The following is a 25,670-nucleotide window of genomic DNA, read 5'->3' on the forward strand; positions in this document are numbered from 1 at the left end:
CCACATCCACTTCTCCAATCCCTCTCTTCCTTGCCCCTATCCACAGGGTCACCTTCACCAAACCTCACTGGACTGCTCCAAGTTCCAGCTCCCTCTCCTTGCGAGCAACTCTGTGGAGTCTTTGTGGGACACAGATGCAGAAAATGTCATGTAACCCCAGCTCCAAGATGCCATATTCCTAGCCTTATGTTTTCAGTTTTTGAATCAATAAAAAAACTGTCAATTAATTGTAAAATTTTATGTTAAATATGTGGTGATAAATAGAACATATTGCACACACTTTAACATTTGTAAGCACAGTGAAGATATACAAGGATTGTAATCTGTAAGATACCCTAATTCTAATGATCTGTTCATTTTTTGCATTTTGGCTGGGTAATGGATTTGAGGGGTTGATCACTGACCTGAAGATTAAAAGCACAACTGGAACCTTAATTTGGAAACATACTGTAAATCCCCAGGAAGGGCAATTGATGAACTGCCCTCTAAGTGGTTCACGTTGCTAACTTTTTGCCTCTTGCCGGATGGCGAACATGCCCCAAAGGTCCCGTATTTATCCTAATGTTTCTTTTTTTAAACTAGATTCATTCTCAACAGAGAGAAAATAAATTAATTTCAAGCAATCCAGCTGATTTAGGTTATGAAAATGCACAATGCCACTGCTTGGCTTGGTGAAAGGACTTTGAGAATGAAAGATACTGATTGACAAATGCCAACTAGTCCCAGAGGTACTTTGGCAACTGCCTCAAGGTGAGGGATCGAGTAGCCACATGTTAATATTACCGAGCAGTGGATTAGATCAATCTTCCATTTTACATTCCTGCTGCAACTTATTTGCCTGTAACTGTTTATGACTGGGCACGTCAGGTTGAGAATACCCTCAACCTATGGCCTTGTTGAGGGTTATGTTAAATCCAGCCCCTTCACCGGACATCTAATTCCACTCTCGCCCACAAGCGCTGGGCAGACATCAAGTTTGAAGTCACCCCTCCAACACCTTCAAAGTAAGTAGAGTGAGAGAGATTTTCCCAGCTGCAGAGGCCCTGGTCAAACGCATAACGATCTGAGCTCTGCACTTCCCAATGCTGCTGGGGATCAGATGCCCCACCAGGGAGGTCTCACTCTTCAGACAATGTCTGAAGTTGGTTGTGTTTTCTGGTAAGCACAGCGAATTGAAATCAAGATTGTAATCTGCACATCACACTTACCTAAAGTTTCCTTTTGTATATTTTTATTTCATGTTAACATTATAGCATGGTAGAAGGCCTTTCAGGCCCATAAAAGCCATGCTACCCAATTGCATCCAATTAACCTACCAACTCAATTTTTGGAATGTGGGAGGAAACATGTGGGCTTGGGGAGAACATATAAGTTCCTTACAGACAGTGGTGGATTTGAACTCAAGGTGCTGGCACTGTACAATGGATGGGCGAAGGATGGGGGAGTGGGAGCTCAAGCTATAAGTTGATGGACAATAGGACCTCCGACAAAAGATTCACAAATATAGCCTAATAACTATGGAGAGACAGAGCTCTGTAAAACATCCTTCAGCCCTGGTGTGCAACTATAACTGTTCACACTATTCTCCCCAAACCAACACCCTTTCCCCCTCCAAGTTTTCCCCACATACACACACACACACACACACACACACACACACACACACACACACACACACACACACACACACACACACACACACACACACACACACACACACACACACACACTCCACAGTGGTCAATGAGGCTAACAGTCTGTGCATATTTAAGATGTAGGAGGAAGCTGGGTCACAGAGAGAACATACAAACGCCATCCTTGGGCTGCATTGGTCGTCAGTCAGGATTGAACCCATGTTGCTGAAGCTGTGAGGTGCCAGCTCCTCTCACAGTCCCTCAGCGTGCGGCCTTCAAGATGGCATCAATCTGCTATCTCCAAAAATAGTTAATTGGCTGGTTGATCAACCATCTTATCGAGTGGTTGCAATAGATGACCCCAGCAGTAGACATCGGGAGGTAGTCAGAAAGGGATTGTTCACTGCCCCCAAACTTCTCCCCAATGTCCTCACCATCCTGTGGAGAAGCTGGCACAACTCTGGAGTTGTGGCACTACCCAAACGAGATGTAGTGAAGAAGAAATCAGCACCAACCAGTTTCACTTCCATTTGGACCTCATGGTGACAGGCAAAGTGTGGCATAGAAGCCAAAAAGACATAGTCACCAATCTTCTCACACTGAGGCACAGAACATGCAGCAACAAACAGGCCACTTGGCCTTGTTAAATTAATTTAATTTAATTTAGACATACAGCACGATAACAGGCCCTTCTGGCACACGAGGTTGTGCCGCCCAATTACTCCCAATTGACCTACAACCCCGGTGTGTTTTGAACAGTGGGAGGAGCCCACACAGACAAACTCCTTACGGAGAATGTCGGATTTGAACCCAGGTCTTGATCGCTGACGCTGTAACAGCGTTGCGCTAACCACAAGGCCAACCGTGCCGCCCCACTGGTCCACATCAAGAGGAAAGATTATTGAGAGGTGGAGATGAAAAGCATGTGGGGGGTGGGGGTGCTTTGGATGCTGGTGCGCTCATTTTTATACCAGAGGAGATCTTCGCGCTGAGGTGATTACATCAAATTAACTTAAAATGCTTGAGTTAATTCTAGTAATGATGTTAATGTTGCTTGATTTTGTTCAGTGAATGATAACTTAATTGTGTTGTAAAGTTAGTCCACTACATGTTACCTCAGAAAGATGTCAGTTACTGGCTCAACATGCTAAGTGCCTGGAACGGTTCAAAGTTCCTGGTACAAACAAGGTTAAACTCAGAACCAATAAATTAGTGAGTTTGGATATAGGACGTTACAGTCACATTAGTGAAAGGTGAGTGTTTGTAAAGATGACTTGTGCAGAGTGTTCACTTCTTCTGGTGAACACTTCCAAGCCCTTAGGTAGCAGCCGTCACAGTTTGGTCTCTGGGCAAAGCCATCGACACTTGCTCAGGATATATAATTGAAAAAGAGGATCCTTCCACAGGAACTGGTTCCAATCGACTGATAGCCTTGCAACAGCGGTGGCCTGTTAATTTGCATCCACGTGCTACTTTGTGTCTGCTGTTTCTCTTCTCTTATCCTGCCTGACCCCAAAGACACAAAGTAACTGAGTCACAACTGGTGAGATGCAGCTTGGGATGAAGGCTTAGAAGAACAATCACAAAACATGGGAGTCTGAGCCCCAGTCGATGGTTCACGTTCACTCTCAAAGCAACAATCATTCCCTTCAGTAAGAACAAGTTTGTTAATCCACACAGCACCCACAATTCTGGCCCTGTCAGTGTGAACTAGACGCAGATCTCAATGGGCGTGGTGACCAGAATCCGAGTGCTGCTGCTCTCCCTTGATGCTCTCTCATAGCTGCTGTTGGACGAAAGGGAGCTGGACATTGTCATGGCCGTAAAGCGGGATGATGGAGTTTCCATGGAGATAGCATTCTTCGGCACACTGCACACAGGGGACAGGCTCTGTTGCTTCATCCTGGCCACCAGGTCTTCTTCGGAGGAAGAGCTCACATCTGCAATGCTATTGCTACAATCCGTGTCCAGCATCCACCGATAACTCAAGTATCTGAATATCTCCTTGACTGAGCATCTTCTCTCCGGCTCGATGGGCAGAAGTTTCCTGAACATGCGGAGAGCATCGTCGGTGAACCTCCTCCATTGCGATGGCACATTGGACCCTCGACGCTTTTGCCATCTCACAAACTCATCATAGAAAGAGTCTGAGAGGAGAGCTTTCTCCCAGGGGAAGTTTCCTGTAAGCATACAGAACAGGAGCACTCCAAAAGCCCAGACATCAATACTGTATTCCACAGAGAAGCCCTCATGTTTGGAGGCATCACAGAGCTCCGGGGCGGTGTAAGGGATGGTACCACTCACCCGTTTGACTGGAGTGCCAGCCCGACGGGTCATTCCAAAGTCTGACAGTTTAACCTTACGGCACTCCTTGTCAAAGATGAGGATGTTCTCTGGCTTGATGTCACGGTGGACCAGCTTCCTGCTGTGAAGATAGTCTAGAGCTAAGGCCACTTGGTGCACACAGCGCTTAGCAATCTGTTCAGGAAGACCCACCTTCAAGAGAATAAAATCACATGTTAGAACTTGGCCCTTCCTGGCACTGAGTCATTACTCTTTCACGTCTGATTTTAGGCACAGGATCACAGGTTGAAGGAACACAAAATTAAAACTGGTCTGATGAAAGATCCAAACCCGAAATGAACAAACAAAACAAAGGACCCGAGGTACATGGTTAGACAAATACAGCATGGAAACAGGGCCTTTGGCCTAATGAGTCTAAACCAGTGGTTCTCAAACTGTTTCTTCCCACTCACATACCACCTTAAGTAATCCCTACGCCATAGATGCTCTGTGATTAGTGAGTGGGAATGGAATGTTGAGAACCACTGCCCTTATCCAATAGTTACTGAAATATTTTGCTTGAGAAAAATTGTCATTGGCCCATTTCCTTCGGAGTACTGAAACCATGCACATAACAAGTCAATTAGGTGGTTTTACTTCCCACTCACATCCCACCTTAAGCAATCCCTTACTAATCACAGAGCACCAATGCCATAGGGATTACTTAAAGTGGGATGTGAGAGGAAAGAAAAAGGTTGAGAACCACTTGTCTAAACTGACTTTGTGAGGCCCCATGTGGAGGATTGTGTTCGGTTTTGTCACGAGCTGCCAGAAGAATGTCGTCGAGCTGCAGAGGGTGCAGAGAAGGATCATGAGGACGTTGCCATGACTTGGGGGCCCTGAGCTCTAGGGAGAGGTTGAGCAGGTTGGGGCTTTATTCCTTGTGCTCAGGAGAATATCCAAAATTATGAGTGAGATAGATCTTAGGTGAACACACAGAGTCTTTTGCCCAGACTCCAGAGGACAGGGGTTGAAGGTGAAAGGAGGGAGGTTTAACAGAAACCTGAGGGGTGCCTTTTTTACACAGAGGGTAGTAGGTGCATGGAATGGGCTGCAGGAGGAGGTGGTTGAGGCAGGTTCTATTGCAATCCTTAAGTAAAACAACTGGATGGATCCATGGATCCATGGATAGGATAAGTTCAGAGAGATATTGGCCAAATGCAGGTAGAAGGGATGAGTGTTTCCGAACTCCGAACTCTATCACTCTAATTAATCCCAATTTTCATTTCCCAAATTCTCCTCAGCTTCCTCCCTCCTCGAACCCCATAATTCTAAAATTCCCCTCACGTTATGGACAACTTACTAACAACGTGGAGGAAACCTGAGTACCAAGAGGAAATGGAGTGGGGATCGGTGGGAAAGGGAATGCAAAGTCCACATTGACAGTGCCCAAGGTCAAGGTTTAACGCAGGGTCTCTGGTACTGGCAGGAAGTGGCTCGCTCAGCTGTGTCCCCATACCTCCCTGAAGAATGACCGCAGACCCTGAATTTGCGAGGCTCATGAAATGAAGGGATCATGGAGCAAAATGAATAAAGTGTTTCCATGCTGGGCATGGTGCAATGGCCACTCAAGTAAGGTGGGGTGTGGGGGAGGGACAGGTGAGATCTCTCCCAACTTGGGCCAGTCATTTGGATTAAAAAAACAAAATGTATTTAGTTGGAATATTCCACAATGAAGACAATGAGAAATTGGTATTATTTAATTTTTAAATGTAATTTAATCGTAATGGGGGAAGGCCATTGTGACCAATTTGCCGCTCAATTTACACCTAATTAACCTACCAGCCCCGAATATTTTGGAGGGTGAGAGGACACTGCAGATCCCGAGGAAAACCCATGCAGACATGGGGAGAATGTACAAGCTCCTTACAGATAGCGTGGGATTCGAACCCTGGTCTCGATCGCTGGCACTGTAACAGCATTGCACTGACCTCTACACCAACTGAGCAGCCCAAATTTCTTTCTTGTAATTTAATGAAAATCCACATTCACTTCGTGGTTAGTATAACGCTGTTACAGCGCCAGCAATTGAGACCGGGGTTCGATTCCCGCGCTGTCTATAGGGACATTTCCCCATGTGTGCGTGGGCTTTCCCTGGAGGTTTCCTCCCAACATTCAAATTGTACCGGGGATGTAGGTTAATTGAGTGCAAATTGGGTGGCATGGGCTCGTGGGCCAGAAGGGCCTGTTACTGTGCTACATGTCTACATTTTAAATTTAAATTTTAAATAAAAAAAAATAACATTTAATTACTTCTAAGTCATGTTTTGGGTTTAGTTTCAATGTAACTGTATTCAAAAGTAACATGGAACATCGGAACATGTCTTAAATTATTGTCTTCAGCATCCAGGATGCAGTAAGGCTGCTGTGCAGACCACCACCCGTCACAGAAGATCTGAGATACCCAGGTATCAACCTAACCTTGGATTATGGGACGGATGAACTCTCCATCCTCCCCAGCAATGACCTGCTGCCTGGACCTGTGATTGGCCATGTCACAATGGCAAATGACCAAAGAAGGGAAAGCAGAAGGCACACAAACGGAGATGAGTACCTGGGGTGGAATGATGTCAAATAGATCCCCTGCAGTTGCGTACTCCTGGGCAAACACATAATACTCATCGGTTTGAAAGGCAATGCCAAACATATCAATGATGAAAGGGGAAGCTGACAGATAAAGGGAAATGCTGTACTCTCTGAGGAAACTCTTCAGTTTGGTCGTCTTCTTCCTCAGGAACTTCAAAGCCATTTTTGTACCTGAAATCAAAAAAATAATAGCATTACTCTTTATTCACATGCTGGTGTGTGGCTTGGAGCAAATGGCCCTGATTATAAATAACTCTGTACAATATGTTTTGTCTCATCGGTGGTAGAGGGAATATATCTTAGAGTCAGAATTTATTGTCATGAACATGCCACAAAATTCATTGTTTTGTGGTAGCATCACAGTGAAAATATTAAATAAATAAATTAGTGAAAAAATAAGAGAAAGTGAGGTTCATTGTCCATCCAGGAATCTGATGGCGGAGGGGAAGAGGCTGTTCTTGTGCCGCTAAGTGTTCATCTTCAGGCTCCTGCATTTCCTTCCCGATGGTAGCAGAGTGAAGAGGGTATGGCCTGGGTGGTGAGCATCCTTGAGGATAGAGGCTGCTTTGATAAGAAACCACCTCTCAATGGAGTGGAGACTGGTGCCCATGATGGTGGTGGTCGAGTTCACTACCCTTTGCAGTTTTTCTTGTCCTGTGTATTGGCAGTCAGAATGTTCTCCACCTGTAGAAATTTGCAAGAGTGTTTGGTGACATACTGAATTTCCTCAAACTCTTAGTCTTCTTGAAGTTCACAATCATCTCCTCGGTTTTGCTGACATTGCGTACAAAGTTGTTGTTGTTACACCACTCAACGAGCTGATCTACCTCCCTCATGTACGCTTCCTCATTTACGTCTGTGATTCTGCTGACAACTGTGGTGTCAACGACAAATTTGTAAGTAGCATTGGAATTGTGCCTGGCCACACAGTCTGGGTGCATAGTGAGTAGAGCAATGGGCTGCGTACGCATCCCTGGGGTGCGCCTGTGCTGATAATCAGTGAGGGGGAGATGTTGCCAAATCATACTGACTGTGATCTTCCAGTTGCAGAGGGGGGGTACAAAGGCCCAGGGTTTGCAGCTTGTTGACCAGCACTGAGGGAATAATGGTGTTGTAGGCTGAGCTGTAGTCGATGAAGAGCAGCCGTATGTAGGAGTTGCTGTTTTCTAGAGATTCCAGAGCTGAGTGGAGAGCCAGCGATATTCCATATGCTGTGGAGCAATTCTTATGGTAGGCAAATTGCAGTGAGTATAGATTTTTACTTAGATACATGTTAATTCTGGCCATGATTAATCTCTCAAAGCACTTCATCACTAGATGTGAGTGTACTGGGTGATAGTCATTGAGACAGGCCACCCACCCTACTCTTCTTGGGCACTGGGGTGATTGTTGCCCTTTTGACGCAGGTGGGAACCTCCAACTGAAGCAAAGAATGGTTGAACATGGCTGTGAACACTCTGGCTATTTGGTTTGCACAGATTTTCAGTCCCCTGCAAGGTGCTGAGTAGGTTCTGAGGGCCCTGGAGTACTGGAGAGCCACCAAAATCCCTGCTATCCCTAATGGACAATGCTTTCTGAGGCACTACTGCAAATTTTACAATACACTTATCCTGGGTCAGCAATGGCCAATACTAGAGGACACCTGTTTAAACTGGGGAATTTTAGAGGAGATGTTAGAGGTGGATTTTTTACTCAGAGAATGGGTGCCTAGAATGTAGGGGACGTGGTGGAGGCTGGTACAATAGGGATAGGCACATGGAAGTAAGAAAGTTATGGTGTGAGGTAGGGAAGGTTTAGAATGTTGCGGGTGTACAGTCAGCCCTGTACTGTGTTGCACTGTTCTAAGTTCACTGTTCCAATAAAATAGGGCTTCAGAAGGATTAGCTGAAGTCAGATAGAGTGATAGTCACAGGGGGCTTGATAATCAGGGAACAGACAGGAGATTCTACAGCCACAAAAGAAACTCCAGGATAATGAGCTGCCTCCTGGGTGCTCAGATCCAGGGTGTCTCCGAGCAGCCAGAGGTCATGGTACATACCAGCAGGTGTCAGGTAGAGGTTCTGCAAAGTTTAGGAAGTAAGTGATAATCTCTAGATTCTTCCCGGTGCCGCGTGGTAAGGGAGGTTCGAGATCCTTTGTTTTTTTCACCCAAGACTCTCGTAAACTTCCACAGGTGTACCATGGAGAGCATTCTGACTGGTTGCATCGCTGCCTGGGTAGGGAGGCACTCATTTTCAGGACAAGAGTAAACTCCAGGGGGTTGTTAACTCAGCCTACGACATCACAGGTGCCAGACTTCACTCCATTGAGGACATTGACAAGAGGTGGTGTCTTAAGAAAGCAGCCTCTATCCTCAAAGACTCCCACCACCCAGGCCATGCCCTCTTCACTATGGTTTTTTCTTTCTTTCTTTGGCTTGGCTTCGCGGACGAAGATTTATGGAGGGGTAAATGTCCACGTCAGTTTGTGGCTGACAAGTCTGATGTGGGACAGGCAGACACGGTTGCAGCGGTTGCAGGGGAAAATTGGTTGGTTGGGGTTGGGTGTTGGGTTTTTCCTCCTTTGTCTTTTGTCAGTGAGGTGGGCTCTGCGGTCTTCTTCAAAGGAGGTTGCTGCCCGCCGAACTGCGAGGCACCAAGATGCACGGTTTGAGGCGAGATCAGCCCACTGGCGGTGGTCAATGTGGCAGGCACCAAGAGATTTCTTTAGGCAGTCCTTGTACCTCTTCTTTGGTCTTCACTATGGTACCATCGGGAAAAAGGTACAGGAGCCCAAAGATCAGCACTCAGTGGCACGAGGACAGCTTCTTCCCTGCTGCCATCCTGAAAAATCAATGAACCTCAGACACTGCCTCACTTTTTATGCACTATTATTATTTTTTAAAATTTATTGTTGTAAGGTGGTTTATATGAATGTTTGCTCTGTGATGCTGCCGCAAAACAACGAATTTCATGGCAAAAAATTCTGATACTGACAGGAAGATTGTGCAAATAAGTGGCAGATGAGATGGTGAGGTGGGTAGCATAGCAAGGTTTTGGATCATTGAACCTTTTCTGGGAAGGGGTGATCTTTACAAGTGGGACATGTTGCACCTGAACTGGAGGGGAACCAATATTCTGGCAGGGAGGTTTGCCAATGCTTTTGGGGGAGGAGGGGGTGGTGTTTAACCAAGATTCACAGCAGGGTGGGAACCAAAGTGAAGAGGCAGCTGGTGCCCAAGTAGGGACAGCTGGTAGGGGGTTTATGTGGTATGATGGCAGCGGGGAAGAAGCTGCCCTCGTGCCACTGAGTGCTCATCTTTGGGCTCCTGTACCTTTTTCCCAATGGTACCATAGTGAAGAGGGCATGGCCTGGGTGGTGGGAGTCTTTGAGGATAGAGGCTGCTTTTTTAAGACACTGCCTCTTGTCAATGTCCTCAGGGAGTTCAGGCAAAATTGCAGGCCCTGGGATGCAACACGGACACAGAGTCAAAAAAAAAACAAATTCAGGGCTAAAGGTTTTGTATTTAAATGCACACAGCATAGAAATAAAGTGGATAAACCTTGTAGTAAAGCTACAGGTTGGCTGGTATGACGTTGCGGCCATCACGGAGTTGTGGCTAAAGGATGGATGTCATTGGGAGCTGAATGTCCAAGGATGCACAGTTTATGGAAAGGACAGGCAGGTAAACATTGCGGGTTAAGTAGTGACTCTGTTGGCAGTTATATACAGACCTCCAAACAGTAGCCTGGATGCAGCCAACAAATTACAGCAGCAGGATAGAAAAGACATTTCAGAAGAGCAGGTCATGGGGGATTTTAACATCCAAGTAAATTGGGCAAACCAGGTTGGGACTGGATCTCAAGAGAGAGAATTTGTAGAAAGCCAACGAGATGGCATTTTAGAGCAGCTTGTTGATGAGCCCATGAGTTGCATGTAGTGTAATGTACCAGAGGTGATCAAAGAGCTTGGGGTAATGGAACCATTAGGGGGCAGTGATCAATTGGGATTTAACAAGAAGAACTGAAAGTCAGGTGTATCAGTGTTTCAGTGGAGTAAAGGAATTACAGGGGCATGAGAGGGGAACTGGCCAAAGTAGATTGGAAGGGGGCACTGGTAGGGAAGACGGCAGAGTAGCGACGAGTGGAGTTCCTACAAGAAATGGAGAAGGTGTAGGTTAAATACAGATCGAAAAAAGAGGAAATATTCTCACGGAAAAATGTCACAAATATGGCTGACAAGGGAAATCAAAGCCAACGTAGAAGGACAAAAAGAGAGCATTCAAGGGAGCAAAAATTAGTGGGAAGGTAGAGGATTGAGAAGTTTTAAAAAACTTGCAGAGGTATCTAAAAACTCACAAGGGAAAAGATGAAGTATGAAAATAGGCTAGAAAATAGTATCACAGGATACAAAAAGCTTTTTCAGGTATGTAAAGAGTAAAAGAGAGGTGAGAGTAGAGATAGGACCACGAGAAAATGACAATGGAGAATTAATAATGGGAGACAAGAAGATTGAGTAAGTAAGCAAAGACTCTTGCAAATGTCTATGGGTGTACAGTGGAGAGCATTCTGACTGGTGGCATCACTGTCTGGTCTGGAGGTAGCCAGGCACAGGTCAGGAAAAAAACTACTGTACAATGAATTGTGAACTCAGCTATCACAGGCACCAGCCTTCATTCCATCAAGGACCTCGACAAGAGGCAGTGTCACAACAAAGCAGCCTCTATCCTCAAGGACCCCCATCTCCCAGGCCGTGCCCTCTTCTCACTGCTTCCGTCAGGAAGAAGGTACAGGAGCCTGAAGACAAGCACCAAATGGTACAAAAACAGATTCTTCCCCCCCCCCCCACCCCCGCCCTCAGATTTCTGGATGGACAATTAAACCCAGACACCACCTCACTTTCCCTTCTATTGTACTAATTTATTTATTTTTTAAATATATAATTTATAGCAAGTTTGTATCTCTGGTGCTGCCACGTTTCATGACATGTTGATGACAATAAATTCTGATTCTGATTCTAACAAAGGAAATAAATGAGTGTTTTTCAAGACTTTATCGTGGAAGACACTTGCAGAGTGCAATATGTTTAAAGGTATCAGGGAAGGGAAGTAAGTGCAGTTACTATTTCATGGGAGAAGGTGGATGTGGAATGCTCTAAGAGTGGATAAGTCTCTCAGACCAGATGGATTGTACCCTCGGGTTCTGAAAGAGATTGTGGAGGCTTTGGTGATGAGCTTTCAGATTCTGGCCTGATCATAAAAGATGAAAAAATCACAAATGGTACCTCATCCTCCAAGAAGGCAGGAGGCAGCAGAAAGGAAATTATAGACCAGTTAGCCTGACATCAGTGGTTGAAAAGATGTTGGAGATGATTGTCAAGGACGAGGTTGCAGAGTACTTGGAGCCACATGACAGGATAGACAAAACCCAGCATGGTGTCCTGAAGGGAAAATGCTGCTTGAGAAACCTGTTGGAATTCTTTGAGGAAGTGAGAAGCAGGCTGGATATGGGAGATGCAGTAAATGTGTATTTGCATTTTGAGAAGGCCTTTGACAAATTGCCACACATGAGACCACTTAACACGAGCTCGTCATATAATAGGAAACATACTATCGTGGGTAGAGCTTTGGCTGATTGGTGGGAAGAAGAGAGTTGGGAAATAAAGATCATATTCTGATTGGCTGCCATTGCTGGTGGTGTCCACAGGGGTCAGTGTTGGGGCCACTTCTTATGTGTATATTATGGAACAAATGGGTTTGTGGCCAAGTTTGCAGATAATACGAAGGTAGGTGGAGGAGCGGGTAATTTGGAGGCAACAGGGAGGCTGCAGAAGCACTCAGACAGATTAAGAGAATGGGCAGAGAAAGTGTCAAATTAAATGTAATGTTGGAATGTGTATGGTTATGCGCTTTGGTGGAAAAAATAAATGGGCCGATTATTTTATGTGGGTATAAAACTGAAAATCCCCAGTTGCAAAGGGACCTTGTGCAGGATAGCCTGAAGGTAAACTTGCAGGTTAAGTCGGTGGTGAAGAAGATAATTGCAATACTGGCATCCATTTCAAGTGGAATAGAATGTAGGAGCAGGAATGTGATGCTGAGGGTTTATAAAAGGCACTGACGAGTCCTCATTGAGTTTTGTGAGCAGTTTTGGGCTCCTCTTTTAAGAAAGGTTGGCATGGTGGTTAGCACAGCACCTTTACAGCACCAGCGTTCGGGACCAGTTCGAATCCCATGCTGTCTTTACGGAGTTTGTACTTCCTCCCCACGTCTGCATTGCTTTTCTTTGGGGGCTCCAGTTTCCTTCCACCGTTCAAAAGCTAACTGGGGTGTAGGTTAATGGGGTGTAATTTAGGTAGCATAGACTTGTAGGGCCAAATTTTCCTGTTGCAGTACTGTATGTCTAATTTAATTTAAATAAAAAGATGTCCTGATGTTGGAGAGGATTCAGAGGAGGTTCACAAGAATTATTCTGGGAATGAAAGGGTTACCATATGAGGAGCTTTTCATAGCTCTCGGCCTGTACTCATTGGAATTTAGGTGAATGGGGGGGGGGTTAGGTTAGGGTGCTGAATGTTGAAAGGTGTGAAAGAATAGATGTAGAAATCTTGTTTTCCATTGTGGGAGAGTCGAGGACAAGAGGGCACAACTTCAGAATTGAAGAGGGTCCAATTAGAACGGAGATGTAGAGAATTTCTTCAGGGAGGGTGGTAAATCTGTGGAATTTGTTGCCACAGGCAGTTGTGGAGGCCAGGTCATTGGGTGTATTGAAGGCAGAAATTGATTGATTTTTGATTAACCAGGGCATCAAAGACTATGGGGAGAAGGCCGGCAGTGGGGCTGAGTGGGGAAATGGATAGGTCTATGATTAAATGGTGGGGCAGACTCGATAGGCTGAGTAGCCTATTTCTGCTCCTGTGTCTTATGGTCTTTTGACTATATTGCAATGCCTTTGAATAATATCTGATGACCTGCATCCAATAGTTTTAAGAATGTGAACCAAAATGCATTGCTGGAGAAACTCAGCAGGTCAGACAGTGTAACAAAGAGAAGGATACAGAATCAATGTTTGGGGCTTGAGCCCTTCAGATAGTTCAATTTTTTCAAAACTCACTGATGTCAGCAAGGGCACCAGGAGACTAGAACACAGGCAATGTGACACCCATGTTCGAACAGAAAGGAAGACAGAAGATTATCCTTTTATTGTTTGAGTCGATAACTAAACAGGAAATAACGAATGATTTAGGAAAGCCGAATATGATCAAATCTAATCAATATTGCTCTATGTATTGAAAGGCAAATCATGTTTGATAAATTTGACTGAATTTTTTGAGGATTTGGAGGTGTGAAGCTTGTTTCCAAGGCTGAAATAGCTAACATGAATGGGGATTTCTTTAAAGTGCTTTGGAGTAAGTACAGGGTGGATGCAAGAGGAAAGTTTTTCCACACAGAGAGTGGTGGGGGCATGGAATGTGTTGCTGGCAACAGTGGTGGAGGCAGAGGCAAGAGACGATTAGATAGGTACATGGAACGGAGAAAAATGGAGGGCTATGCTGATGGGCAAATTTGAGCAGCTGTTAGGATGAGTTGTGAGATCAGCACAACTCACTGACAAAAGACAAAGAAGGAAAAACCCAACACCCAACCCCAACCAACCAATTTTCCCCTGCAGCCGCTGCAACCGTGTCTGCCTGTCCCGCATCGGACTTGTCAGCCACAAACGAGCCTGCAGCTGACGTGGACATTTACCCCCTCCATAAATCTTCGTCCGCGAAGCCAAGCCAAAGAAGAATGGTCTGAAGCGCCAATTGATGAACGGCTCATGCCCGAAACGTCGAATCTGTATCCTTATCTTTGCTGCATTGTTTGCCCTGCTGAGTTTCTCCAGCATTTTGTTTTTACTTCAACCACGGCGTCTGCAGACCTTTCTGTTTTACTTCTGCACTATGTGGTAGATTTCTAAATTCTATGTTCCGTGTGGTAGAGGGGAACATGCAGATATAATGTATTTAGATTCCAAAAGGCATTTGACAAGGGGATGATGCATAAATTATGAGCCTTGGTATTAGAAGAAGTATGTTAGCTTGGATTGAAAACTGTCCATCTGAGAAGGCAAGGTTTTATTTTTTGGATTTTTTAAAACTTTATTTATTCATTCAAAAAACAAATGATATATGACATATACAGCAATTAAACATGAACATTCTTTTATATATATATAAAAAAAGAGAAAAGAAAGAAAAAAAAAAGATTTCCCCCCCCCCCTTCAGCCAACTCTCCTAAGGAGAGCCATAAAAAAAGAAAAAAGAAAGAATATTAAAAAAAGTTAAATATACATATTAAAATATAATCAATATAAATTGAAATGTAAATATTCTGAGTATAACAGCCACTTATTAATTAAAAAATTATAATTATCATGTGAAACATATGTAATTTTTCCATTATTAAACAATATTTCATCTCATTATGCCATCTATTAATATCAATCATAATTGTATCTTTCCACGTACCAGCAATATATTTTTTTGCTACAGATAAAGCTAAATATACAAAAGCAAGCTGAAACTTATCTAATCCCAAGCTTTTCAGAGGTTGCAAACTATCAAATAAAAATACTGTTGGATCTAAAACTATTTTAATCTTATACAGATATTCTAAAAATTATTGAATTTTCTTCCAAACAGCATGAAAAAAAGTTCCAACCGTATCACCACATCTAAAACACAAACCTGATTTGATTAAATGGAAAGATTTACCTATTAATTTAATGGGAAGGATAAATACAATTAAGATGAATATCTTTCCGCATATACATATACAATATTTGTTTCAATCTATTCCGTATTTACTTGATAACATTTTTTTTCGAGATTTGAATAAAATGGTTAGGGAGTTTTTATGGAGGGGTAAATTTTCGAGAGTAGCTTTGAATAAATTAACTTGGAAATATGAGTTAGGGGGATTACATTTACCACATTTTCAAAATTATTATGAGGCAGCCCAACTTAAATTTATTAGTTCATTGATGGATTTGGTACAGCCTACTAGTTGGGCTAAAATTGACATGGCAAGTATTTCTGAATTTGAAATACATCAATTTTTGTTTAGATGGAATATAAATTTGTTACAACAATATAATGTGCCTATACTAAAACATTTAATGAAGTTATGGATAAAGAAAAATAAAATGATAGGCTCTAGGGGTAAATTATTGGCTTTGACTCCGTTGTATAATAATCAAAGTTTATTGCATTGGAAATTTATAGATGTGAAAAATTTGCGAGATTGTTTTAAAGAGGGTGTTTTTATCTTTTAATCAGATGAGAGAAGATTTTGGTATTGATAAGAACTCTTTATTTCTTTATTATCAAATTCAATCTTTGGTAAAATGTATGTTTGGTAGAGATATGATTTTACCTGAAATGACTAAATTTGAGACTTTTCTTATGAAGGTACCAGAGAAGGGTTATATTTCATTTATGTATCAAATATTACAGGAGGATATGGATAAAAAGGGTTGGGATAGATCTAAAATTAAATAAAGTGGATATTGGTTTTACTTTTTCTGAAGAGGATTGGTTAGATATCTGTTATGATAGTGTAACTAGATCGATCAATGCACGTTATGCAATGATTAATTATAATTTTTTGCATTAATTATATTTGACACCTGAAAAATTTAAAAAATATGGTTTTAATGAATTATTTTTTATTTTTTATGTAAACAGGACTTGGATTGAGAGAATGTGGGAGTCAGTTGCTTTAAATAGGTGTGAATGGGAGTTGGAGCTTGAGAATGCGAGTCTCTAAATAGGTGAGTGGTAGAAGCAGAGCAGCCATTGTGGGAGTGGCCAGAGTTCGAGTGGGGAATTAAGGCTTTGGTGAGAAGAGGCTTTGGTGAGAAGAGGCCAAGGTAGTGGTGCAGGAGCTTAAATGAGGTAAAGCCTAACCAGGAACAAAAAGGATTCAGGAGGGCACAGATAAGGGGTTACCTTATATTTTTCCCAAGTTCATTCTTAGTGGGAATGGCAGCCAAGGCAGGGGAATTCTCCTCTTGCAGAACTTGAGTCATCAGGCAAGCCTGCAGTATCCCTGATGACGTCATCTGCAAGAAGTGCATCCAACTTCAGCTCCTGACAAGCCGAGTTAAGGAATTGGAGCTGGGGTTGAATGAACTCCCAATCATTCAGGAGGCTGAGGGGGTGATGGATAGGAGTTACAGTGACAACTCTCACACCTAAGAGGCAGGAGGAGGGTAAATGGGTGACAGTCAGAAGAGGGAAAGGGAACAGGCAGGTAGTGTTGGGCACCTATGTAACCGTTACCCTCAATAACAAGTAGACCATTTTGAATCCTGTTGGTGAATGCGACCCACCAGGAACAAGCCACGGTGATGTCACTGGTATAGAATCTGGTCCTCTGGCTAAGAAGGGAGGAGAAAAGGTGAGGTGTAATGATGGGAGACTCCACAGTTATGGGAACATATAAGAGGTTCTGTGGAAGAGATCGAGTATCCCAGGTGGTTTGTGGGTCCGAGATATCTTAGATTGAATTTACGGTTTTCACAGGAGGGAGGGAGCATAGCTGGATGATGTGGTCCATGTAGGGACCAATGACATGGGTGAGGAGGTCCTGCAAGGAGAGTTCAGCAAGTTAGGCATTAAGTTGAAGAACAGGACCTCCTAGTTAGTATGATCTCAGGATAGAGGTTCCAATCAAAGAGAATGATCTCCTATTAGGGAATGAGACAGGACAGGTGACAGAAGTGGGAACATTTTGGGTCTAGTGATCATAATCTCATTAGTTTCAAGTTAATTATGGAGAAACATAGAAACATAGAAAATGTTATGATTGATATTAATAGATGGCATAATGAGATGAAATATTGTTTAATAATGGAAAAAATTACATATGTTTCACATGATAATTATAATTTTTTAATTAATAAGTGGCTGTTATACTCAGAATATTTACATTTCAATTTATATTGATTATATTTTAATATGTATATAGAAAATAGGTGTAAGAGAAGGCCATTTGGCCCTTCAAGCCATTTTGATCATGGCTGATCATCTACTCAGTACCATGTTCCAGCTCTCTCTCCATACCCCCTGATCCCCCGAGTCACAAGTACTAAATCCAACTCTCAAATATAGCTATGGAACCGGCCTCAATCACTTCCTGTGGCAGAGAATTCCATAAATTCACCACCTTCTGAGTGAAAAAATTCTTCCTCATCTCAGTCCTAAGGATGGGCCTGGGCCTCGGGTTGAGATTCTAAATTGGAGAAAGGCCAACTTTGAGTAAATGAGAAAGGATCTAGAATGCATGGATTGTTTTCAGACAAGGAAGGCCGAGGGAAGTGGAAGATCTTCAAAGGTGAAATTTTGAAAGTACAGTGTTTGTATGTTTCCTGTCAGGATTAAAGGCAAAGTGAGCAGGCATTGGGAACGTTGGTTATTGAGGGATATTGTGGAACTAGTTCAGAAGGGGAGGTGTATAACAGGTAAAGGCAACATGGAGCAAATAAGGTATAAAAGATGATGGAAAACCAGAAGAAATAAGGCTAAAAGAAGACTTGGCAGACAATGTGAATAAAAATCCTAAGGGTTTCTACAGGTATATTGAGCAAAAGGATAGTAAGGGACAAAATTGGTCCTCTTGAAGATCAGAGTGGTCAGCTATATATGGAGTCAAAAGAAATGAGACAGGTCTTAAATGTTTTTTTTTGCATCAGTATTTACTCAGAAATTTGCACAGAGTTGTGGGAAGTAAGGAAAACAAGCAGTGAGATTATGGACATAAAAGGAGGTGGTGATTGCTGTCTTAAAGCAAATAAGGGTGGATAAATTCCCAGGGCCTGATAAGATATTCCCTCGGACCTTGAAGGAGGCTAGTGTAGAAATGGCAGGGGTCATTGCAGAAATAAATAATATCCTTCCCCATGGGTGAGGTGCCGAGGATTGGAGGGTAGCTCATGTTGTTCTGTTGTTTAAAAAAGACTCCAAAAGTAACCTGAAAATTATAGGCCAGTGAGTCTGGCATCAGTAGTAGGTAAGTTATTGGAAGATGTTCTAAGAGTCTTAATATATACAATTATTTGGATAGCCAAGGACTCATTAAGAATAGACAATGTGGCTTTGTATATGGTAGTCGTATATAATCAATATTAAAGTTTTTTTTTGAGGAGGTTATCAAGAAAGTTGATGAAGGAAAGGCTGTGGACGTTGTCTGCATGGACGAGGCCTTTGTTAAGGTCAAACTAGGGAGGTTAGTCAAGAAGGTTCAGATACTCGGTATTCATTGTGAGATAGTAAACTGGATTTGACATTAGTCATATGGAAGAAATCAGACTGGAGGCCTGTGACTAGGGGTGTGCCTCAGGGTTCGGTGCTGGGACCATTGTTGTATATCATATATATCAATTATCTGGATGATAATGTGGTAAATTGGATCAGCAAGGTTGCATATGACACCAAGATTGGAGACGTTGTGGACAGTGAGGAAGGATTTCAAAGCTTGCAAAGGGATCTGGATCAACTGGAAAAATGGGCTTAAAAATGGTAGATGGATTTGTTGCAGCCAAATGCAAGGTGTGTTTTAGAAGGTCAAACAAAAAAAGGACATTCATGGTAAATGGTAGGGCACTGAGGGGTGCAATAGAACAGAGGGATCTGGGATACATAATTCCTTGAAAGTGGCATTGTAGGTAGAACAACACAGCTGTTCCTGACGACTACACCTGCAAAAGGTGCTTCCAATTGCAACTCATGAGCGACCGTGTTAGGGAGCTTGAGTTGTAATTGGATAAACTGAGGATCATAAGGGAAGCAGACCGAGTGATAGAGAGGAGTTACAGGGAGACAGTCACCCCCTAGAAGGCAGGAGTCAGGGAATTGGGTGACTGTAAGGAAAGGAGGGAGAGTGCCAGTGCAGAGTACCCCTGTGAAAGTGCCCCTCAGCAACATGTATTCGGCATTGGATACTGCTGGGGAGAACAGCCTATCAGGGACGAGTCGTGGGGGTCAGGTCTCTGGCACAGGGGCTGCCCCTGAGGCTCAGAAGGGAAGGAGGGATAAGAACAGGGTAATTGTGGTTGGGAACTCACTTGTCAGAGGGACAGATAGGAGGTTTGTTGGACGAGATCGGGGATCCAGGTTGCTCTGTTGCCTTCCTGGTGCTAGGGTCAGGGATGTCTCTGATCGAGTTCACAGAATTCTGCAAGGGGAAGGTGAGCAGCCAGAAGTCGTGGTCCATGAGGGGACCAATGACTTAGTTAGAAGTGGGGATGAGGTCCTGAAACAGGAATACATAGAATTAGACAGGAAGTTAAAAAACAGGACCTCTAAGGTAGTAATCTCTGGATTGCTGCCGGTGCCACGCGCTAGAGATGGTAGTAATAGGAGGATGTGGAGAATGAATATGTGACTAGAGCTGGTGCAAGGCTCTTCTGGGGAAAGTCGGACCTGTACAAAAGGGACGGACTCCACTTGAGCTGGAGGGGGACCAATATCCTGGCAAGCAGATTTGCTAGAGCTGTGGGGGAGGGTTTAAACTAGTTTGGCAGGTGGTGGGGAGCAGAGTTTGCGAGCAGTGTCTAGGGTGAATGGCCACCTAGTTAAGAATGATAAAGATAACAAAGGAAGGATGGAAGTTAAGGTAAAAGGTAGAATAGGGAATATATGTGAGGGTCATTCTCTGAAATGCATGTACTTTAATACAAGAAGCATAGTGACCAAGGTAGATGAGCTTAGAGCATGGATTGGCACTTGGAATCATGATGTTGTGGCAATTAGTGAGACCTGATTACAGGAGGGTCAGGACTGGCAACTAAATATTCCAGAATATTTAGATGTGATAGAACAGGGGGTAAAAAAAAAAGGGGAAGGAGTTGCTCTGCTCGTTAAGGAGGACATTACTGCCGTGAGGTGGCAGGATGGTTTGGAGGGATCATACAGTGAGGCTGTTTGGCTGGAACTGAGGGGTGGAGGAGGCATGAGGGCACTAATAGGAGTGTATTATAGACCACCAAATGGGCCAAGAAAATTGGAAGAACAAATTTGTAAGGAGATAGCATATATGTGTAATAAACATAAGGTAGTGATCATAGGAGATTTTAACTTACCTCACATTGATTGGGATATCCATACAGTAAGAGGGCTGGTTGGCTAGAGTTTGTCAAATGTGTGCAAGATAGTTTTCTTAATTAATACGTAGAGGAACCAACTCGGGATGGTGTAATACTGGATCTCCTGTTCGGAAACGAGATAGGTCAGGTGTCTGATAGTGGGGCCATTGGAGAACAAATTGTGATCTAGTGATCACAACTCTATTAATTTTAAGGAAGAGCAAAGAAGGGCCTAAAGTTGAGGTTCTGGATTGGAGAAAAGCAAATTTCGAAGGAATAAGAATGGATTTGGGGAGTATTGAGTGGGACATGATTTTTTCAGGAAAGGATGTAAATGAAAAATGGAGAATATTCAAAGAAGAAATTTTGAGAGTACAGAGTAGATATGTTCCAGTGAGGATCAAAGGAAAGGCTGGAAGTCATAGGGAGCGCTGGTTTTCGAGGAATATTAGAAATTTGGTTAGGAGAAAGAGGGAGGTGTACAAGAGGTATAAACAGCAGGGTGCTGAGAAATTGAAAGAGGACTACAAGGAGTGTAGAGAAAAATCTTGAAAGAGATTAGAAAGGCCAAAGAGAGGCACAAAGAGGCTTTGGCAGGCAGAGTAAGAATAAATCCAAAGGGTTTCTATAGGTACATTAAAAGTAAAAGATTAGTGAGGGATAGAATTGGACCCCTTGTAGATAGGGAGGGTAGGCTATGTGAAAAGTCAGAGGAGATGGGGGAAATTTTAAATGATTTCTTTTCCTTGGTACTCACTAGGGAAAAAAATATTGTACCAGTTGAAGTAAAGAAAAATAGTGGGGAGGTCATGAATCATATAAGGATAACCGAGGAGGCAGTGATGACAGTGTTAAAAAAAGATAAAGATGGACAAATCTCTGGGTCCAGACAATGTATTCCCAAGGACACTCAGGGAGACTAGTGTACAGATAGTGGGGCCATTAACAGAGATATTTAGGATGTCACTGGTCATGAGGGTAGTGCCAGAGGATTGGAGGGTGGCTCATGTTGTTCCGCTGTTTAAGAAAGGATCCAAATGTAATCCTGGCAATGATAGACCTGTGAGTCTGACGTTTATGGTGGGTAAGTTGATGGAAAGTGTTCTGAGGGATGGCATTTACAAATATTTGGAAGAAATGGGATTGATAGGTAGTGGTCAGCATGGTTTGGTCAGGGGTAGATCATGCTTAACAAACCTTATAGAGTTTTTCGAGGGGTTACAAAAAAGATTGATGAAGGGAAGGCTGTGGATGTTGTCTATTTAGACTTTAGTAAAGCTTTTGACAAAGTTCCCCACAGGAGGTTAGGAAAAAAGTTGGAGGCATTAGGTATAAATAAGAAGGTAGAGAAGTGGATTCAGCAATGATTGGACGGGAGGTGTCAGAGAGTACTGGTAGAAAATTGTTTGTTAAATTTGAGGCCGGTGACTAGTGGAATTCCTTAGGGATCAGTCCTGGGTCCACTATTGTTTGTTATATATATTAATGATCTGGAAGAAGGGGTAGTGAATTGGATAAGTAAGTTTGCAGATGATACAAAAATTGGTGGTATTGTGGACAGTGAGGAAGATTACCGTAGCTTAAAAAGAGATATAGGAAAGCTAGAGGCGTGGGCTGAGAAATGGCTGATGGAATTTAATACGGATATGTGTGAAGTGTTGCATTTTGGAAAGGCAAATCTAAATAGGTCATATACATTGAATAGTAGACAATTGAGGAGTGCAAAGCAACAAAGGGATTTAGGAGTTATGGTAAATAGTACCCTCAAAGTTGATACTCGGGTAGATAGAGTGGTGAAGAAGGCATTTGGAATGTTGGCCTTTATAAATCGGAGGATTAAACATAGAAGAAACATAGAAGATAGGAGCAGGAATAGGTCATTCGGCCCTTCGAGCCTGCTCCACCATTCAATGAGATCATGGCTGATCTTAAAGTTCAGTACCCCATCCCCACCTTCTCTCCGTAACCCCTAATTCCCTTATACTGAAGAAATATATCTAATTCCCTCTTAAATATATTCAGTGAATCTGCCTCTACTGCTCTCTGTGGCAATGAATTCCACAGATTCACCACCCTCTAGGTAAAGAAATTCCTCCTCATCTCGGTTCTAAATCATTTGTTCATTATCCTCGAACCATAGCACCGGGTTCTGGACTCCCCCACCATTGGAAACATCCCTTCCGCATCCATTCTGTCCAGTCCTGCCAGAATTTTAGATCCCCTCTCAATCTTCTAAACTCCAGCAAGTACAATACCAAATTGCGCAATCTTTCCTCATGTTATTCCTGCCATTCCAGGTATCAGCCTGGTGAATCGCCTTTGCACTCCCTCCATTGCAAGAACATCCTTCCTCAGATAAGGTGACCAAAACTGCACACCATACTCCAGGTGTGGTCTCACCAAGGCCCTGTACAGCTGCAGTAAGGTATCCTTATTCCTATACTCAAACCCTCTTGATATGAAGGCCAACATACTATTTGCCTTTTTAACCGGCTGCTGTACCTGCATACTTGCCTTCAGTGACTGGTGCACAAGAACCCCTAGGTCTCTCTGCACTTCCCCATCTCCCAATCTACTGCCATTCAAATAGTAATCTGCCCTCCGGTTTGTATTACCAAAGTGGATAACCTCACATTTTCCACATTGTAGTGCATTTGCCATGTATCTGCCCAGTTCCCCAATTTATCCAAATCACACTGGAGCTTCCTGACCCCCTCTTCAGTGCACACAACCCCTCCTAGCTTAGTGTCATCTGCAAATTTGGAGATATTACATCCAATCCCCTCATCTAGATCATTAATGTAAATTGTGAACAGCTGGGGTCCCAGTACAGATCCCTATGGCACCCCACTGGTCACCGCCTGCCTCTCAGAAAATGAGCCATTTATCCCAACTCTCTGTTTTCTATCTGCCAGCCAGTTCTCAATCCACATCAATCCCATGAGCCTTGATTTTGGAAGCCAGTCGTTTATGTGGGACTTTGTCGAAGGCCTTTTCAAAATCCAGGTACACCACATCCTCTGGCTCTCCCCCATCTATTTTACCTGTCACCGTCTCAAAGAATTCCAATAGATTTGTCAAGCATGATTTACCTTTTATGAATCCATGTTGACTCTGTCTGATCCCTTCTCTGCTAGTCATATGCTCCGCTATTACATCCTTAATAATGGATTCCATCATTTTTCCCACTACTGATGTAAGGCTCACTGGCCTATAATTCCCCACTTTTTCTCTACCCCCCCTTTTTAAATAGTGGGGTAACATTAGCTACCCTCCAATCTATGGGTATTGATCCTGAGTCTATCGAGTTCTGGAAAATAATTCTTAAAGCATCTGCTATCTGAATGTCCACTTCTTTAAGTACCCTAGGATGTAGATTATCAGGCCCTTGGGATTTATCGGCCTTCAATCCCTTCAACTTCCCCAAGACCATGTCCTTAGAGATACTGATTTCTTTCAGCTCCTCCCTTGCATTAGTCTCTATGTTTCCCAACATCCTTGGGAGGTTATTTGTATCCTCTCTTGTGAAAAGAGAACTAAAGTAAGAACTTAATTGGTCTGCCATTTCCTTATTCCCCATTATATATTCCCCTGATTCTGACTGCAAGGGACCTACTCTGGATTTCACCAATCTTTTCCTCTTGACATATCTATAAAAGCTTTTGCAGTCGGTTTTTATATTTGCCGCAAGCTTACTTTCGTAATTTATTTTTGCCCTCTTGATTAATCCCTTCGTCCTCCTTTGCTGCATCTTGAACTGTTCCCAGTCTGGATTTGGTACTTTTTTTGGCCAATTGATATGCTCTCCCTTTAGACTTAATGCTGTCTCTAATTTCCCTTGTTATCCACGGTTGAGTCACCTTTTTTGGTTTATTTTTATGCCAAACCGGTATAAATGATTTCTGCAATTCTTCCATTGTCTATCCACTGTAAACCCCCCCCCCATAAACACCACCTAATCAAGCTTACTCAACTCCCATCTCATACTATCATAATTCCCTTTATTTAAATTCAGGACCTTAGTCTCGGTTTTAATTTCTTCACTCTCCATGTCGAGTGAGAATTCGATCATATTGTAATCGCTCCTACCCAAAGGGCCTCGTACAACAAGATTGCTGATTAGCCTCTTTTCATTACATAATACCCAGTCTAAAATGGCCTGCTCCCGAGTTGGTTCCCCGACATATTGGTCTAGATAACTGTCCCGTAAATATTCAAGGAATTCCTCCTCCTCAGTATTTTTACTAATTTGGCTAGTCCAATCTATATGTAAATTAAAGTCTCCCATGATGACAGCTGTTCCTTTATTGCACGCTTTTCTAATTTCTCTTTTTATGTCTTCCCTCACCTCTACATTACTATTTGGAGGCTTATATACCACCCCCACTAACGTTTTCCACCCCTTGCTATTCCTCAGTTCTATCCATATAGATTTCGCATCTTCCGAGTTAATATCCTTCCTGTCAATCCCTTCTCTCACCATCAAAGCTACCCCACCCCCTTTTCTTTCTTGCCGATCCCTCATAAATATTGTATACCCTGGGATGTTAAGTTCCCAGGCTTGCCCACCTTGCAGTCATGTTTCTGTAATCCCAATCAAATCGTATTTGCTTGTCTCAATTTCCACAGCCAATTCATCTACCTTGTTCCGAATGCTTCTTGCATTAAGATATTGTAGAACTCGTCGAAAGAACCAAAGACTTGTTGATCCAAACCAAGGCTTTTATTAGCAAAAGACCGGAGCTCTTCACAGGTGGCCGACCAGTCCGGATTGATCCGACCTGGCTAGGGACACAATAGGTGTGGCTTAGCTCTCAGCCAATCGCTGTAAGCACAGTCTAGATACAGTAACTATATACACTATGTACATTGGTGATAGATCTGTACTATCACATTCACCCCTTCTTGGAGAATTGACCCTGGGAAAAAAAACAAAAACGAGGGAGAGAATGAAAAGGAAGGGGTAGGTCAAGGACTGTAGCGGTCAGGGGGTCTGACC

General features: G+C 43.1%; 1 protein-coding gene across 1 annotated transcript in view; it reads right to left on the reverse strand.

The window, feature by feature from the left end:
• Positions 1-2,272: 2,272 nt before the first annotated feature.
• Positions 2,273-25,670, reverse strand: part of LOC138756557 (serine/threonine-protein kinase SBK1-like) — a 62,160-nt gene continuing 38,762 nt past the window's right edge. Inside the window, exons 3-4 of the mRNA XM_069922998.1 lie at positions 6,532-6,734; positions 2,273-4,130 (exon numbers count right to left, since the gene is read on the reverse strand). Coding sequence (XP_069779099.1) covers positions 3,345-4,130; positions 6,532-6,734 — 989 coding nt within the window. The 3' untranslated portion in view covers positions 2,273-3,344. The remainder of the gene's footprint in view (positions 4,131-6,531; positions 6,735-25,670) is intronic.

The sequence above is a fragment of the Narcine bancroftii genome, chromosome 3 (assembly GCF_036971445.1).
Source record: "Narcine bancroftii isolate sNarBan1 chromosome 3, sNarBan1.hap1, whole genome shotgun sequence".
Classification (NCBI taxonomy): Eukaryota; Metazoa; Chordata; class Chondrichthyes; order Torpediniformes; family Narcinidae; genus Narcine; species Narcine bancroftii.